Source organism: Hemiscyllium ocellatum, chromosome 6, assembly GCF_020745735.1.
Source record: "Hemiscyllium ocellatum isolate sHemOce1 chromosome 6, sHemOce1.pat.X.cur, whole genome shotgun sequence".
In the NCBI taxonomy this organism is placed as follows: Eukaryota; Metazoa; Chordata; class Chondrichthyes; order Orectolobiformes; family Hemiscylliidae; genus Hemiscyllium; species Hemiscyllium ocellatum.
In genome coordinates, this window is record NC_083406.1 from 74,958,242 (window position 1) to 74,977,171 (window position 18,930).

Genomic DNA, 18,930 nt, shown 5'->3' on the forward strand with positions numbered 1-18,930 from the left:
GGTTAATTCATTATTCTTACACAGCTTGTTTCTATGTCATTTTTCAGTGAAGACTGTCAGCATTTTAAAGTAGAGGAACCTGAATTTGAATTGGCAGAGCGCCTGCGTAAGAATCTGGAACAGTATGAAAGCATGTGGTCATTATATGAGGATTTTACAAAAGGCTTACAAAATATGCTAAATGAGGACTGGATCTCCTTTAGGTAAGTCATATAAGTCCGTCTTAAATCGAATGAATTTATTTGCTGCATCTTCAAATTTTCAATTTTCTACAAAATGCCAAAGGATATTGTATAGATTTACTCTTTATTAATCTTTAACTTTGGGCTGAATCTTACACTGTCCTGGTGGTGGGTTTGAAGACAGAAGGAGCATGACAAATCTATTTTCGGGGCAGCAAAGAGCTCAGTGGTTAGCACTGCTGTGTCACAGCGCCAGGGACAATTCCCGCTTCAGATGACTGTGCAAACTCCACTCAAACATTCTCCCTGTGCTCCGGTTTCCTCCCTCAATCCACAGATGTGCATGTCAGGTGAATTAGCCATACTAAATTGCCCATAGTGTTAGTCAGGGGTAAATATAGGGTAGGGGAATAGGTCTGGGTGGGTTACTGTTCGGAGGGTCAATGTGGACTTGTTGGGCCGAAGGGCCTGTTTCCATACTGTAGGGAATCTAATCTTTTGCATGGCCTTCCTGTCCACTTCTGACCTGTCAGATGTTTTATGGAGAGCAGTAGAGGCATTAGTGTCTCCTCTGCAATTGGACTTAAAGGCCTTTTAAAGTGGTCAATTAAAAGCCACAAGGACCTCATCCCAAAACTGCATCTCAGGTACTACTTTACCAATAGCAGGGGAAACTCCAAATTAGTGCCCGAACGATTTTAGGTCCAAAATGTTGAACAAGACTGGGAGTGATCTTGTTTGTGGGTCTTCTGCCTGTTGGAGACACTCCCACAAGATTTTGTTTCTTCCTTTGCTGTTCCCCTTCTCTGTGGCTCTTGTACTTCCCTTTAAGTGGATGTTTGTGATGCTTAATTTGCAAAAATGTCATTTCTTTTTCCATAACCCTATGCAGAGTTCAGAAGACTGTTTGATACGGGTTTTCACCACCAGTATAATCCTGTTCAGTGTATACCAGCTTGATATCCTGACTCAGAGAAAGTTCTCCCCTTATCTTGGTGGCTAGTTCCAGTAATGACCTCCATCAGGGCTTGCCATCAGCCCCAAGAATGGTTGATGTTTCTGCCTAGTGCTATTGGGATTAACCTCCTGAGGGAGGACTTCTTGTCCTTAAGAGTTAGAAATGCAGTCTTCAGCCAAATAATGGTCAGTTTCTTTTCATTCATTCATGGGATGTGAATGTCACTGGCTAGACCGGCATTTATAGCCCATCCCAGTTGAGAGTCAACCACATTGCAGTGGAACTGGAGTCACATGTAGGCCAGACTGGCAGTGTATTTCTCTAAAGGGCATTAATGAACCAGATGTGTTTTTCCGACAATCAACAATGGATTTATGGTCATCATTAGACTCTTAATTCCAGATTTTTATTGAATCCAAATTCCGCAATAGTGGACTTCAAACTCTGCTCCCCAGCACATTTCCTGGGTCTCTGGATTAATGGTTCAGTGATAATACTACTAAGCCATGGCCTCCTACTATGACATTCATCATTAAATAGTAGGAGGGCAGTGGTTTTTCTATGGGTGGACTCCTCATTGGCTTTTTAGTTGGTGCATGGAGACGTAGAGACAATGATGCTTTGAGAAATCCACCCTTTGTTTTATTATATAAAGCCTCTCCTGTTTTAGTAGGTGTATTAAGAGGTGGAAATGCAGTCTTCAGCCAAATAATGGTCAGTTTTTATTATTCATTCATGGGATTGAGTTTGGGATGCTGAGATGCAGTTTTGGGATGAGGCCCTTGTGGCCTTTAATTGACCACTTAAAGGCCTGTAAGTCCAATTGCATGGTAGACACGGTTCTCCGTAAAACATCTGACAGGTAAAGACTGGGCAGGTAGGCTCCCTTAACCCACCAACCATGGACCTTTACAGTTCTCACTGAAGGGTCACAACCAGATCATCAAGACCTTAAAGCTGTTCTGAATATTGATGTGAAGCTGGTAATGCTAAAAATGGGTTAAGATAAAAAATCAATTTTCTCCCTCAAGATGAAATGCCCAGTTATGATGTGCACTATTTAGTAATGTCTGCCAAAAACTAATGGAACTACTTCTAGCTAGTGAACATGACTGAGCAATGATTCTGCAAGATTGACTGATCGATAATTCTGCAGTATCTTAATTGTGTTGTCTCATTGGCACATGAATACATTTTTAAGGCGAAAACAGATCTGTTCATGAACTTTGATTTCAGTAATCAGTGAAAATCCTGAACTTCCATTGAAGAAAAACCAAATTTGATGTGATTCTTAATAAGCTGGTAACCCAGACTCAATCTCGAAGCTTGGTTCCTGCACTAGTAAAAATGGCAGATCTTGCATGCTTTGAGCAAAAAACACAAGATCTTCGCATTACCCTTTCAATTCTAGAGCATGTGCTCTCACAAGCCCACTCCACTCCTTTCTCCTTTAGACCTGAAAGATCTGTCCAGCACCCTCCTCCTCACCATTCCTCCACCCCCCTCACTTCTCATAGATATTTGTTCCCCCTCCTCCCTCTTACAGTCACTCTCCCTCCCTTGTCTCCCTTAACCCATTAACCTTGCACTTTTACAGTTGTCACTGAAGGATCCCAACAGTTTTCCAATCATGAAATAAGGGGATAGTGGGAAAATGTTTGGGAACCTTAGTAGTAACCTTAATGATAAATTGGTGGAATTGCAGAATTTGCTTCCTAAGTCACCAGCAAAAATCCAGGGTAAAAGATCTTGAAAGTTTACAAGGAAAGTTTGAAGGAGAGGGACAAGCTGAGTTACTCTTGCAGAGACCTGGAATGGAGAACAGGCTATGGTTATATCTGTGTCATTACTGTTCTTAATCCAAACAGTGAAAAGGTAATTTGACTTAATCAGATAATGTAGATAGTTACCTTGACCATTGTTCAATTTAAACATTCCTTTACTATAATCTTATCATAATAAAATCCATATGGTGAAACTTTTTCCATTGTTGAAATTAATTTTTAATAATTGAATGAAAGACCAGTTGTTACAACTGACATGTCAAGTTGGTGCATCTAGTCATATATTGCTTATTCTGTTTTTATATTACTTTATAGTTTTCTTCAATATTTTCCTCTTCTGAAGATACTGATGCAGTGGTTCATAGTTTGAGGACTTTCTGATACCTTTCCTGAGTAACCACTCTTGGTTGTTGATAGGTTATTCAACTATTATGGTTTACTGTGCTTAGATACCAAAGTAGTATCTTCTGTTAAAGAACCTTCCTTCAAATTGTGTTTTCATGCTTCTGGACATTCATATCCCCTAGAATAATGTAATTTAAAGCCCACATAGATGCCATTTAACCCAAAGCACCTTTGTCAAAAAGCTTTTGCTGGATGTTTGTTTTAATTTCCTGCTCGGTTCCTTGCTTACCCAGCACAATACAAAGTATTTTGAAAATTCCCTCTGGATGGAAGATAAGTGGTTGGGGATACCATAACTTGATCTAATATCTATGCCTGAACTATATTTTGGGTTATTAGAAAACATGCTAATGTAGGACTGTTTCTGATTTTTATTCCTGAGGCTTTTGAGATTGTACACTTTCATAAAAGCATGAATCAGTCTGTATACAGCAACATGCTGTGTTTGCAATGTAGTGTGCTTGAATAATATAACATAACCTGTACATGATAAAACACTGTTTTGCTGTGCTTTAAACAAAGAATGATAAATTTGATCGTGTATAAGAATGATACAAGGTTTGTATTTCCTACTTGAAGTGATTACACGCAAGTTTGTTGTGCTAAATATGCTTGCTATTTGTTTTGTAAAGTAAGTATTACGATAATGTTGAATTGTGACAGAAGTAGTTGCTGAACACAAGTTTTACCTTAAGTTTAGAGAACTCAAGATTTGACAATGTGTGTTCCATTAATTGATTTTAGCATTTCATATAAGTTAGCTGCTCTGATCTGATTTTTGTTATTATTAAAATTGCTGTATGTGCTACTTGAAGATTAATATTAATTATGTTTGTTTCTGTAATTGCAGATTTCTTTGATCTAATTTGTATGTTAAATTTACAGGGGTAAAATCTATATTTTTGAAGATTTTTTATTGATGTGGCATGATAAGCTGAGAAAGAGAAATGAACAAACAACAATAACTGTCAAACTGCAGAAAGATGTTGACAGATATAAGGTGAATTGCTTTACGTGTATTATCAGAGCTAGAAAGAAGAGGGGATCCCGGGTCTAGATGAGTTAAAACTGGCCTATCACCACTGGGACCAGATTTGAGGTTGGGATGACTGTTTTCGAGTTTCATAGTTTCCTTACATGCAAAGTAGTTGGTCTTCCTCAATCCAGTTTTACTGCGTATGGATCCATTGTAACAACTTACTCCTAATTTGATAATCCCAAAACAGTGTCCAAAAAAGTGTTGGGATTGAACATTGCTTTGCATCTAGCCACGTTAAATCTGACCTTGTGTGGATGATACTGAGTCTGAGTAACCAAAATACAGTGTGTTCTTTCCCTGAGCAGTTAATATCCCTTGCCTTGATGAGAGAGCAATCCCAGCAAAGATTTTATAACGTAAATTTAATTTGTTTTCTGTGAAATTAACTGATTTTACTTGAATTTTGCTAAACTTTCTTACATTCCCTCTAGAAACCAGTAATGTTTAAAAAGAAAATCAAACTTTGTTAATCTCTAAAAAGGATGTCATGATCAAGCTGCATGTTTTAAATGTTTTTCCCCTGTAACAAATGACTAAAAAAAACCATTGACTAGATGCAATTATTGTCAGTGACTTAAACTTTAAACTACAGAAAAGAATGCTTGTCTTCTCATACTTAGCGCAAGCCACACTTTCCACAGAGTTACTGTCCTTGCAACAAACAGTCTACAGTTGTTCCCATCTTCCAATTGCTTTCTGTTTCCCCTTTCTGCTGAGTTTTAACTTTGAGTGACTGACTCCACGCACTTTCCTTAGTTTTCCAAAAGCTTCTTAAATCCACTACATGCAGAAAAGCTGTACCAATGAATTTTGGTACAGCTGTACCACAGGTGGCTGTGGAATTTTTTTCTTCAGCCTGAAGCCTTCTCCCTATCTAGCAGGGATTGTTCTCAAAGCCTTGCAGCATCTTCTCTCTGCTGATGATATGAAACTGTTGTTTCTTAATTTCATCGATTTGTGCGGAAAACTATAACCTGATGTCAAACATTCACCATTGTCACATGAAATATATTAGCCTTGCATCTTGGAAGAAAATCTGATTAGCTAGCCTTGACCCCAACTCTCTTTCATATTAAAAGTAAATGCACAGTTTACAGCACAACAATTTTCAACTCAATACTTTCAATGCCTTTATGGACTTTGGGAGTCTCAAAGCCAACTCATTGTAATCTTCAAGTCTGCTGCCATTGTCTCTTTACAACATAGCTGAAAATGTGTTGCTGGAAAAGTGCAGCAGGTCAGGCAGCATCCCAAGGAGCAGGAGAATCGACGTTTCGGGCATGAGCCCTTCTTCAGGAAAGAAGGGCTCATGCCCGAAACGTCGATTCTCCTGCTTCTTGGATGCTGCCTGACCTGCTGCGCTTTTCCAGCACACATTTTCAGCTCTGATCTCCAGCATCTATAGTCCTCACTTTCTCCTTTTTTTCTTTACAATATAGCCTCAATAAAATAATCTGGGCCTCCCTTTGCTTTTTAAGTAGCTTATGTCCAGATGGTCAAGCAGACACAAGAATCAGTCACATGACCCCCTTCATTTGCAGAATACAGCAGATTCCCAAATTACGAAAGTGTGACATACAAACATTTCTTGTACTTGCAAACTGCTAATTTATATTGTCCTGTATTTTGTTACAATTTACCTGGAAATTGAATTTTGAACAAACTTCAAAATGGAACTGGAGACTGCCTGTGTAGGTAAAAAGTTGCCATAGTCCTAGCAGATGAGAGACTGCTCTGTTTTTAGAGGGAATGACTGGTGATAGCATAACTGGAGGGTCACAACACCTCAGGCAAGGGGAGCGGTTGAGAAAGTGGAACCTTCATGATAATTCTAGCTGGTGCAGGAATTAAACCTGTGCTGTTGGCGTTACTTTGCAATGCAAACCATCTGTCGACCAAGTGTGCTAATTGATGGAAGTTCGAGAATATAGCAGTCTAATAAACTTTGTAATTTGACGAGTACAGTAAATATTGAAATTATGACTTCTAAATTTATGCTAATCAATGATAAATTTCATATTTCCTTCAACTTCTGTTAGTCAAGAAACATTTCTACAGCTTCACTGAACACACTTTACAAATATTGTAAAAATATTGCCACATTTTGGATTGGAAGATTATTACTTATTTTGGATTTTCTTCTCTTTGTGCAGATGTTATTCCCTGTTCTGAAGTATGTTCGTGGAGAACATCTGTCCCAGGATCATTGGTTGGACTTGTTTCGTCTGCTTGGCATGCCAAGAGGCACCACAATAGAGAAATTGCAATTTGGGGACTTGTTAAAAGTTGCAGATGTCATAATAGCAAAGTCTTCAGACCTAAAAGTATGACCCAATGATTATTACTGTAAATGGTTGTTGCTGCAAATTAATTAAGTAGCCACCTTTAACAATCATCGAAAAACTGATCATTTTGCTGAACTGCTAAGTAATTTTTATGTTCAACCAAATATGCGTATATGTCCAAAGATTGAAAGCAATTGAGTTATTTTATGACTTTTCTTTGTTTATTCATACTGAAGATTATGTTGTTTCCATGTTTTATTCTGTTTTCAGCTTGTAATTTATGCTGCATGTGTGGTTACTATTTGTTAATTACTTATTGATTTTACTTGTTTTTGTTGTTATATCAACTACCCTATTCTCTCCTCATTGCAGCCTTCCAAAATTTCTGAAAACACAAACCACTACATAGAGTCTGAAAGTCATGCAGCATGGAAACAGACCCTTCAGTCCAATTGGTCCATGCTGAACATAATCCCAAACTAAACTAGTCCCACCTGCCTTCTCCTGGCTCATATTCCTCCAAATCTTTCCTATTCATGTACTTATCCAAATGTCGTTTAAACGTTCTAATTATCCCCAAATTCTGAGGAAATTCATTCCACATATGAACCACTCTCTGTGTAAAAAAAAAAATTGCCCCGATGTCTTTTTTAAATCTCTCTCCTGGCATTTTAAAAATGTGTCCCCTAGTCTTGAAATTCCCCAACATGGACAAAAGACAATTACTATAACCCTTTCTATAATTCTCATGATTTTATAAACTTCTATAAGGTCACCTCTCAAACTCCTATGCTCCAGTGAAAAAAGTTCCAGCCTATCCAGCCTTTCTTTATAATTCAAACCCTCCAAACCTGGCAACATTCTGCTAAATCTCTTCCAAACCTCTCCATTTTAATAATATTTTCATACAACTAGGTGACCAGAACTAGAGACAGTACTCCAGAAGAGACCTCACCAATGTCCTGTACAAACCCAACTCCTATACTCAAAGGACTGAGCAATGAAAGCTATCATGATAAATACCTTTTTAATGTGATGCAAACTTGAAAGAATTATGTACGTAAACCCCCAGGTCACTTTGTTCCACTATACTACCCAAGGCCCTACCATTAAGTGTATAAATCCTCCACTTGTTTGTTGTATCAAAATGCAAAACCTTGCATTTGTCCAGATTGAACTCCATTTGGCATTTTCTGCCCATTTAAGAGTCATAGTCATAGAAATGTACAGCACAGCAACAGACCCTTTGGTCCAACTTGTCCATGTCGACGAGATATCCCAAGCCAATTTAGTCCCACCTGCCAGCACCCAGCCCTTATCCCTCCAAACCTTTTCTATTCATATACCCATCCAGATGCCTTTTAAAAGTTTCAATTCTACTAGCCTCCACCACTTCCTCTGGCAGCTCATTCCAAACACACACCACCCTCTGCGTGAAAAAGTTGTCCCTTAGGTCTCTTTTACATTCTTCCCCTCTCACTCAAAACCTATGCCCTCTAGCTCTGGACTCCCCCACCCCAGGGAAAAGCCTTTGCTTATCCAATCTATGCCCCTCATGATTTTACAAACCTCTATAAGGTCACCCCTCAGCCTCTGACGCTCCAGGGAAAACAGCCTGGTACTATTCAACCTCTCCCTATATCTCAAATCCTCCAACCCAGGTAACACGTTTGTAAATCTTTTCTGAACCCTTTCAAGTTTCACAACATCTTTCCGATAGGAAGGAGACCAGAATTGCACGCAATATTCCAACAGTGGCCTAACCAATGTCCTGTACAGTCACAACATGACCTCCCAACTCCTGTACTCAATACTCTGACCAATAAAGGAAAGCATACCAAACGCCTTCTTCACTATCCTATCTACCTGCGACTCCATTTTCAAGGAGCTATGAACCTGCAATCCAAGATCTCTTTATTCAGCAACACTCCCTAGGACCTTACATTAAGTGTATAAGTTCTGCTAAGGTTTGCTTTCCCAAAATGCAGCATTTTGGGAATCTCACATTTATCTATATTAAACTCCATTTGCCACTTCTCAGCCTTTATACTCTTCGAAGGATTCACTTGATCTATCCTGTCTATACCTGACATATTCTTCCTTCTTTTTTTTAAACTATACCCTCAATTTCTTTAGTCATCCAGCATTCTCTAAACCTACCAGCCTTTCCTTTCACCCTGACAGGAATATACTTTCTCTGGACTCTTGTTATGTTATTTCTGAAGGCTTTCCATTTTACAGCTGTCCCTTTACCTGTGAACATCTGCCCACAGTCAGCTTTTGAAAGTTCTTGCATAATTCAGTCAAAATTGTCCTTTCACCAATTTAGAACTTCAACTTTTAGATCTGGTCTATCCTTTTCCATCACTATTTTAAAACAAAATGCTCCCCCATTGATACTTCAGTCACCTGCCCTGCTTCATTTCCCAAGAGTAGGTCAAGTTTTGCACCTTCTCTCATAGGTACATCCACATACTGAATCAGAAAATTTTTCTTTACACACTTAACAAATTCCTCTCCATCTGAACCCTTAACACTATGGCAGTTCCAGTCTATATTTGGAAAGTTAAAATCCCCTACCATTACCACCCTATTATTCTTACAGATAACTGAGATCTCCTTACAAGCTTGTTCCTCAATTTCCCGCTGACTATTAGGGGGTCTATAATACAATCCCAATAAGGTGATCGTCCCTTTCTTATTTCTCAGTTCCAACCAAATAACTTCCCTGGATGTATTTCTGGGAATATCCTCCCTGAGTACCGCTGTAATGTTATCCCTTATCAAAAATGCCACACCCCTCCTATCCTGCCTCACTTTCTGCCCTTCCTGTAGCATTTATATCCTGGAACATTAAGCTGCCAGTCCTGCCCATCCCTGAGCCATATTTCTGTAATTGATATAATTTCGCAGTCCCATGTTCCTAACCATACCCTGAGTTCATCTGCCTTCCCTGTTAGGCCTCTTGCATTGAAATAAATGCAGTTTAATTCATCAGTCCTACCTTGTTTCCTGCTTTGTTCCTGCCTGTCCTGACTGTTTGACTTGCCTTTGTTCTACCAGTCTCCGATTGATCTCTTTCCTCACTCTTTCCTCCTGGGTCCCACCCACCATCCCCCCCTCCCCCTCCACCCCCCCCCGCCACTTACTAGTTTAAATCCTCCCGAGCAGCTCTAGCAAATCTCTCTGCCAGTATATTAGTCCCCTTCCAATTTAGGTACAATCTGTCCTTCTTGTACAGGTCACATCTTCCAATGATCCAAAAATGTGAATCCTTCTCCCATACACCAGCTCCTCAGCCATGCATTCTTCTGCTCTATCCTCCTGTTCCTGCCCTCACTAGCTCGTAGCACCGGGAGTAATCCAGATATTACTACTCTCGAGGACCTCCTTTTTAAATTCCTGCCTCTCTGTAATTTCCCTTCAGAATCTCAACCTTTTCCCTTCCTATGTCATTGGTTCCAAAATGTACAATGACCTCCTGCTGGCCCCTCTCCCACTTCAGAACATTCTGCACCCTTTTTCCTTGATCCTGGCAGCAGGGAAGCAACACACCATTCTGATTTTTTGCTGTAGCTGATCAAGATCCCTTTGTAGTCTTACTAAACAGTGAAGAAGGTTTTCTCAAACTACCAATTTTGGTGTCTTTAGCAAATTTACTAACCATGCCTTGTATATTCTCATTCAAGTCAAATAGATGTTGATGAAATTCACCTTTTAAGCCCAGACTGCATGACTAATATTTCCTGAAATAAGAGTTGAGAGGATCATTGGAAATTATTGCTCACGCCTCATTAGCACAATTGGCCTGAGAACCCACTGTTAATCACGTCTGTACAAGGTACTTGGCTGAATTAAGACTTCAGTTTCATTGATTATCTACCAAAATGAGTGATTGGAGCAGGATATATGAGGTGTGGAGAGGGAAATGTGACAATGAATCCTGTGGTGATGGGGGTGCACTCCTGTTCCTTGTATCCCCAAGATATCTTCTAGAAGTAGTTTTTTTAAAACCTGCCTGGAGTTAGCAATTCTGGAGGCTATGAGCACAATTTGCAAGGATAGGATCTCACTTGCTGGTTAATTTATCCTTCAATAAGTATGAGTGCCTCATTTACAAAATTAATAGGCTAACATCACTTTATGCATGGAAAGAGGACCTAAAAGAGGATCTCATGAACTTAGTAGTATGATTGACATCTGCAGAGTTTAAAAGCAGGCTGTTCTTCACTGCTGAATTGGTTTGCCTTTGTTCCCATTTTACACCTGAAGGACAGATGCAACGCATGCCAATTTCTTCCCTGAGCTTCTTACTCACATTTTCAGATGACAATCTATCAATGTAACATATCAAAATGCCTACTGAGATACAGGAAGAAAATGCATTTGAGAAAAAATAATTTTGAATGGAAGCTAGCTATTGGAACAAAGTCAGGGCTGACTGGAATAGTATTATGCACTTTTCTTATTTTTATAGCAAAGCCTTTTTACAATTTTCCTCTTCAGTAACTTGATCCATTGATTATAGTGCTTTAAGATTAAATATAATGACAATGACTAAGCTGTGTACATAGAGTCCCTTTCTCAACTGCTTGCCCTTAGTTTGGTCCACTAAATTCCTCACCAGGTCATTTATGTATTTTCCTCCCTGCTGTCCTCTCATTTCAAATACTCATTACACTTCACTCTGTTCTGTTTCCTTTCTTTCTCTTTGCTGTTTCTCTGCTGTGCTCTGAACACTTTCACAATAACTATGGGAGAATTAATTTTTTTTTGTAAATTGCCTCAATAACAACCCACTTCTGTTTTAATCCATTAGTAATTATGAACTATACAAACACAGATTATTTTTGGCATTCTTTACAAAGATATCAGTGTCTGGAGCAACAACTACTTTAACCAGTGCATGTGTAAATTGTATGCAGTCCAAGATTTCATTCATAATACCAAGTAACTCATGTTAACACACCTGTGTTGCATGTTATAAAGCTCTGTTTATTACAAAGTATTATTCTTTATTACTCCGCTAAATTCCTAAAGAATTTGCAGTATTCTCTACAGTGACTTCAAAGTAGATGCCTGTAATTGTTTGCTTAAACATAAATAAATTTTATTTTACTGTGACAACATGCTAACTCATTTCAAGCTCCTCTAGTTATTTATCAGTGTTGCTAAGAACCTGTAATTGACTAAAATATTTGAATAATAAGTATTGTTTGTAATTTTTCTTTCAGGAACTTAACAGTCGAGCACAAGGGGAAGTCTCCATTAGAGAAGCATTGCGGGAGCTTGACATGTGGGGTGCTGCATCCGTATTTATGATGACTGATTATCAAGATAGCCATAAAGTAACCATCAAGCTGATTAAAGACTGGAAAGACATTGTCAACCAGGTTGGCGATAATCAATGTCTACTCCAGACTTTGAAAGACTCTCCATACTATAAAGGATTTGAGGACAAAGTGTCCCTTTGGGAAATCAGATTAGCGGATCTTGATGAATATCTACACAATTTAAATCAAATTCAAAGAAAATGGGTCTATTTGGAACCAATATTTGGTCGTGGAGCCCTCCCGAAAGAACAGGGGCGCTTTAAGAGAGTTGATGATGATTTCAGGTCAGTTTTAGACAATATCAAAAAATACTATTCATGCAGATTTTTAATCAATAAAATTTGCCTTATTAACATGGAATACTAGGGAATAAAGTTTCTCCATTAGATGCAGCAAGGACATTTTGACTAAAATGTGCTCAAAATTCAGTTCATGTGTAACCATAAGAATAAGATCCTCACAGTAAAAAGTATTTGTTAAGTATGTAGAAGTGAAAAACTTGTAAACATTTATTGAAATAGCTGATAATAGGTTTATGTCAAAAAAAAGTATTTTTAGAAAGTGTTCAGGCCTCCATTTTTGACTAATGTGTTCCAAAATAACTTAAAATTATGTTTTAAAAACCATCTGCACCGAACTATTTGCTATTTTCCCATTGGTGTAGGCTAAGCCAATTTCTTAGTAAATTACGTATTATTATTAGATATGGACACTTTTAAACAGAGAAAAAGTTCTTCAATACTCGTGCATTGAACTGGGGGTGAAGGCTACTTTGTGGGTAGGGCAGTTCCAAGACAAATCAGTTTTCAAATCAATGTAAAGGGTCATGGAAACCTATTCATGAATGCTTTGGGTGTATCTGACTTGGATTAAAAAGACTGTGACTGTTTTCAGTGCTTGTTCGACTACCTGTGTCTATTTAGAGATGATGTTACTCGGAGACAGGATAGAAAATCTGCCAAGTTAACTACAATTGAATCAGTTTAAAACAGAAACATTGATACAGGAAATAGGCCATCCAGACCTTTCAACCTATTCTACTATTTCAGATCATGGCTGATCATCTACCTCAATGCCTGATTTCACCTTACCTCTATATCCCTTAATGTTATTAATATCTAAGAAATCAATTGATCCTTGTCTTGAGCATATTCAGTGACTACGCATCTGCAGCCCTCTGGTATAGAGAATTCCAAAGATTCTGAAACTTTGCAACATGGGAACAGTCTTTCTGCAAAGACCTTTATGGATTTGTAAGGTTCAATAAGATCACCTCTCATTCTTCTAAACTTCAGAGAATACAGGTCCAATTTCTTCATCTCATCTCATAGGACTGTCCTGCTGTCCCAGGAATTGATATCCTGAGACTCTGCTGCACTGCTGTTATGGAAAACACATTCAGCAATTTCCCTGATTGGGGTGACAAGATGCCAACTTGTCGAACGTTTCAGAGAACACCTCTGGGACACATGCACTAAACAATCTCACTGCCCTGTGGCCAAACACTTTAACTCCTCCTCCCATTCCAAGCCCTGGGCCTCCTCCACAGCCAAATTCTAGCCACCCGATGACAGGAGGAAGAATGCCCCATCTTCTGCATTGGGTCCTTCCAATCACACGGGATCAATGTCGATTTCACCAGTTTCCTCATCTCCCCTCCCCCCACCTTATTCCAGATCCTTCCAACTCGGCATCACTGTCTTGAACTGTCCTACCTGTTCATCTTCCTTCCCACCTATCTGCTCCACCCTCTGCTCCCACCTATCACATTACCAGCTACCTTACCCTCAGACCAACCCTCCTCCCAGCCCCCTTGCCCCCCCCCAACACACAAACACACACACACACACACACTCACACACACACACTCCTGATGAAGAACTTATGCTCGAAATGTCGACTCTCCTGCTCCTTGGATGCTGCCTGACTGGCTGTGCTTTTCCAGCGCCACACCTTTTGACTCTGAATACTCATAGACTGTCAACCAAGAATAACTATTAATTTTGACTCTTCTTTGCTGTAAGTGATCCTCAATCCAGAGCAGTATGTTACTCCCTATCTCATGTGCTCAGATCTTGTTTAACTTGTGTGGAACTTTGATTAAAAGCCTTCTGAAAATTCAGTTAATCATATCCATTTGTTTCCCCCTATCTATTCAGCTAGTTACAAAAAAAACTTTACAATTGCGTTCCATGTGATTTTCCTTTCTTTCATTTGTGTTGACAGCCCAATCAGGCTATTATCTTCTAAATGCCCAGTTATTGCATTCTGTATAATATATTCTAGTATTTTCCCAATTACTGATGTCAGCTAACAGATCTGTATAGTTTCAACTTTTATTTTGCCACATTTAAATTTGGAAATAGCTAATCTGAACACAACAAACGGAATGTCTCTCCATCAAGGAGATGTGTGTCTAGTTTCAGCAAAAATATTTAACCTACTGTGTGCCCCATTTAAATAATTTTTTATCCACATGTCAATGTTGCCAAACTGAATATCTCTTTCAATCGGCTAAAGTTCAATTCAACCTGTGTTTAACAAAGATTAATGGATGTCATCACACTGGAAAAAATACCACTTTGACCTTTTAGAAAATAGAACATAGAAAAGTACAGCACAGAACAGGCCCTTTGGCCCACGATGTTGTGCTGAGATTTAATACTAATGTAACATATAGTAACTTAACCTATGCCCCTCCTCAATTCACTGCTATCAATGTGCATGTCCAGCAGTTGCTTAAATGTCCCCAAGGACTCTGCTTCCACCACCACAGCTGGCAACGCATTCCATGCATTCACAACTCTCTGCGTAAAGAACCTACCTCAGACGTCTCCTTTATACTTTTTTCCTAATATCTTTAAACTATGGCTTCTCGTATCAGTCAATCCTGCCCAGGGGAAAAGTCTCTGGCTATTGACTTTAACAATTCCTTTCATAATTTCGTACACCTCTATCAGGTCTCCTCTCTTCCTCCTTCTCTCCAGAGGGAAAAGTCCGAGCTTATTCAGCCTTTCTTCATCAGGCAAGCCCTCCAGTCCAGGCAGCATCCTGATAAACCTTCTTTGCACCCTCTCCGAAACCTCTGTACCTTTCCTATAGTAGGGCGACCAGAACTGGACACAGTATCCTAAGTGTGGTCTCACCAGGGGCTTGTAGAGCTGCAGCAAAACCTCGCAGCTCTTAAACTTGATCCCCCTGTTAATGAAAGCCAAAACACCATATGCTTTCTTAACAGCTCTATCCACTTGAGTGGCAAATTTGAGGGATCTATGTGCTTGCATACCCAGATCCCTCTGTTCTTCCACACTGTCAAGAATTCTGTCTTTAATCCTATATTCAGCATTTGAGTTTGACCTTCCAAAATGCATCACTTCGCATTTATCCAGGTTGAACTCCAAGTGCCATTTCTCAGCCTAGCTCTGCAGCCTGCAATAGCCCTCTATACTATCGATGACACCTTCAACCTTTGTATCATCTGCAAATTTACTAACCCACCCCTCATCCTCCTCATTCAAGTCATTTATAAAAACTACAAAGAGCAGAGGCCCAAGAACAGAGCCCTGCAGTTCCCCACTCAACACTGACCTCCAGGCAGAATACTTTGCATCTACAACCCACACTCTGCCTTCTGTCAGCCAGCCAATTCTGAATCCAGATAGCTAAATCTCCCTGTATCCAATACTTCTTGACTTTATGACTGAGCCTACCATGGGGAACCCTATCAAATGCCTTGCTGAAGTCCAAATGCACCACACCAACTGCTCAACCGTCATCGACCTGTCTTGATGCCTCCTTGAAGAACTCAATAAGATTTGTGAGGCATGACCTGCCCCTCACAAAGCCATGCTGACTGCCGATAATCACACTATGCTTCGCCAAATAGTCATAAATCCTATCCCTCAGAATTCTTTCCAAAACTTTGCTGACCACAGACGTAAGACTGACTATTTCCCTGTTGCCCTTCTTGAAAAGAGGAACAACATTTGCCTCCTTCCAATTCTCTGGTACGACTCCTGTGGAGAGTGAGGAGGCAAATATTCTTGCCAGCGGCTTAGTAACCTCCTTTCTCGCTTCCCGGAGCAGCCTAAGATAAATCTGGTCTGGCCCTGGGGACTTACCAATCTTAACGTTTTCCAAAGTTTCTAGCACATCAACTTCATCAATCTTAATCTGGTCAAAACTGTATCCCAACTCCCATAAGTTTTCATTTACAACAAGTTCCCTTTCCTGGCTGAAAACCGAAGGAAAAATCTCATTTTGGTCTTCTCCTATCTGCTCAGACTCCACGTACAAGTTCCCTACGCTATCCCTGATCGGCTCTACCTTCTCCCTGATCATTTTGTTATTCCTCATGTATGAATAAAATGCCTTTGGGTTCTCCCTAATCCTTATTGCCAAGCCTTTTTCATGCCCCCTCTGGGCTCTCCTCAGTCCATTTCTGAGCTTCTTTCTAGCAAGCCTGTAATCTTGTAGCTCTTTGCACACCTTTGCTGCAGTTTTACTCACTGAAACTTAGCCTCGAACTGAAAGTTATTGAACTGCTGCACTGAATGAAATATTACATTACTTAAAGTTGTACCTATCTTCACCAGTATTTGGACCAACATTTCTCTTCGGTTAAGTGAATAATTCCCGTTAACATGGGAAAAATAACCTTACTAACCAGAACTTACAAGAAGTAGTCATGTAATATTTTATTTAAAATAGAAAATAAATATGCTATAACATATAAAAACAAATACTATGGCTGCTAGAAATCTGAAACCAATATAGAAAATACCACAAAAACTCAGCAGGTCTGGCAGTATCTGTGGAGAGAGAAACAAAGTTTGCATTTTAAGTCCAGTATGACTTCTCTTCAGAACTGGCACAGCTTTCATGGATGTTGATATATATTGTGACTAGTTAGGACCCAAGCACTGATCCTTGTGGCTCCCCACAAATTACTTCCTGCCATCCAGAAAAAGACCTATTTATTCCCATTCTCCTTCCCTGGTCTACCAACCTATTCTGAATCCATGCCAGTGTATTACCCATAATCCTGTGTGCTTTAATTTTGCCTACTAACTTCTAATGTGGAATGTAATCAAAAGCCTTCTTCAAATCCTCCCTTATCTATTCTACTAGTTACATCTTCAATAAAAGTCCAGAAGAATAGTTAAGCATTTTTCCTTTCATAAACCCATGTTGAATTTGTTTAATCACATTAATCATTTCCAAGTCCTCTGCTGCCATGTCTTCTACAATAGACTCTAGCATTTTCCTACTACTGATGTTAGTTTAGTTTAACTGTTACCATCTCTCCCTCCTATTTAAAATAGTGGGGTTATAATTGCCAATCTGTAGGGACTGCTGTCAAGTCTATCGGATTTTGGAAGATGACAAATGGATCAAATATTTTCTGGGCAACTTCTTTTAGGATCTGAGATACAGATGATCAGTTCCTGGGGATTTGTGAGCCTTCAATTCAATTATTTTCTGAAGCACTATTGTTTATCTTATTATTATTGATTTTCTTCAATTCCTCCCTCTCACTAAGTCCTTCGTCCCCTAACATTTCTGGCAAATTAGTTGTGTAGTATTTTGTAAAGTCCAAACCAAAATGTGTTCAATTCTTCTGCCATTTCTTTGTGTCTCAATGTAATTTCCCCCATTTCTGACTGTAAGATGCCTGCATTTGTCTTCACTAATTTTTCTGCTTTAAATATGTATCAAGGTTTTACAGTTCAGTTCTTATGTTCCTTACAAGTTTGATCTCACACTCTACTTTTTCCCTTGTGATCAGTCTTTCAATTCTCTTGTGCTGAATTCAAAACTACTCCCAGTCTTAAGGCTTCCAGCTTTTTCTGTCAGTTTTATTATTCTCCGTTTTTGATTTAATACTATCCCTAATTTCTTCTGTAAGCCATGGTTGAGCCAACTTTCCCATTTTGCAGTTGTTATAATTCATGTATGCATTCTTTCAATATAAATCACGGCCTATCCACTGACAGCTCTTTCAGTAAGTTTCCTCAGTCCATCATTATCAGCTCATGTTTCATACACTTTATTAAGATTCAATCCCAGTTTCAGATTCAACTTCTTCACTCTCCATCCTATTAAATAATAATATCATTTTATGGTCACTCTTCATCCAGTGGACCCCAAAAAAGATTGTGAATTATTCCTTTCTTATTGCGCAGTATCCAGTCCAGGATAGCCTGCTCACCATTTGGTTTATCAATGTATTGGTGTCAAAAACCATTATTCTAGGAAATGTTCCTCTGCAGTATTATTGTTTGTGCAATCTACATCTAGATTAAAATCACCTATGATTACAGTTATACCTTATGGCATGCATCACTAAACCCTTGTTTACTACCTTCGTTTACATCTTAGCTGTGGGTTAGTGGTCTATGGACAACCCTCAACAATGTTTTCTGCCTCTTATTGTTTTTGTTTCCACCCATATAGGTTCCACACCTTGATTTTTTAAGCCAATATGATTGCTTAGTAATGCATTAATTATTTCCTTCATGAGCAATGCTACCCTACCTCTTTATCGTATTTTCCTGTCCTTTCTGAATATTGAATATCTCTCAGTTCCCATCGTTGGTCACCCTGCAGCTCTCTCTCCAAAATTAGAATTACTTTTTATCATAACAATGTATATCTAACCATCTATTATTTCATCCACCTTATTGAGTCATACAGCAAAGAAACAGATCCTTCAGTTCAACTCATCCAAGCCTACCAAGTTTCCCAAACTAAACTAGTCCCATTTCCCAATGATTGGTTCACGTCCCTCCAAACTTTTCCTGTTCATGTACCTGTCAAAATGTCTTTTAAATGTGTAACTGTACCTGCAGCTACCACTTACGCTCTGTGAAAACATTGCCTTTCAGATCCCTTTTAAATCTTTCTACACTCACCTTAAAAATATGCCCTCTAGTTTTGAATTC

At 39.1% G+C, this 18,930-nt stretch overlaps 1 protein-coding gene across 1 annotated transcript in view; it reads left to right on the forward strand.

The window, feature by feature from the left end:
• The window catches only part of dync2h1 (dynein cytoplasmic 2 heavy chain 1), a 561,613-nt gene that overhangs the window by 79,835 nt on the left and 462,848 nt on the right, over positions 1-18,930 (forward strand). The window contains exons 24-27 of the mRNA XM_060826048.1: positions 48-203; positions 4,215-4,329; positions 6,522-6,692; positions 11,888-12,270. Of these exons, the coding sequence (XP_060682031.1) occupies positions 48-203; positions 4,215-4,329; positions 6,522-6,692; positions 11,888-12,270 (825 nt within the window). The remainder of the gene's footprint in view (positions 1-47; positions 204-4,214; positions 4,330-6,521; positions 6,693-11,887; positions 12,271-18,930) is intronic.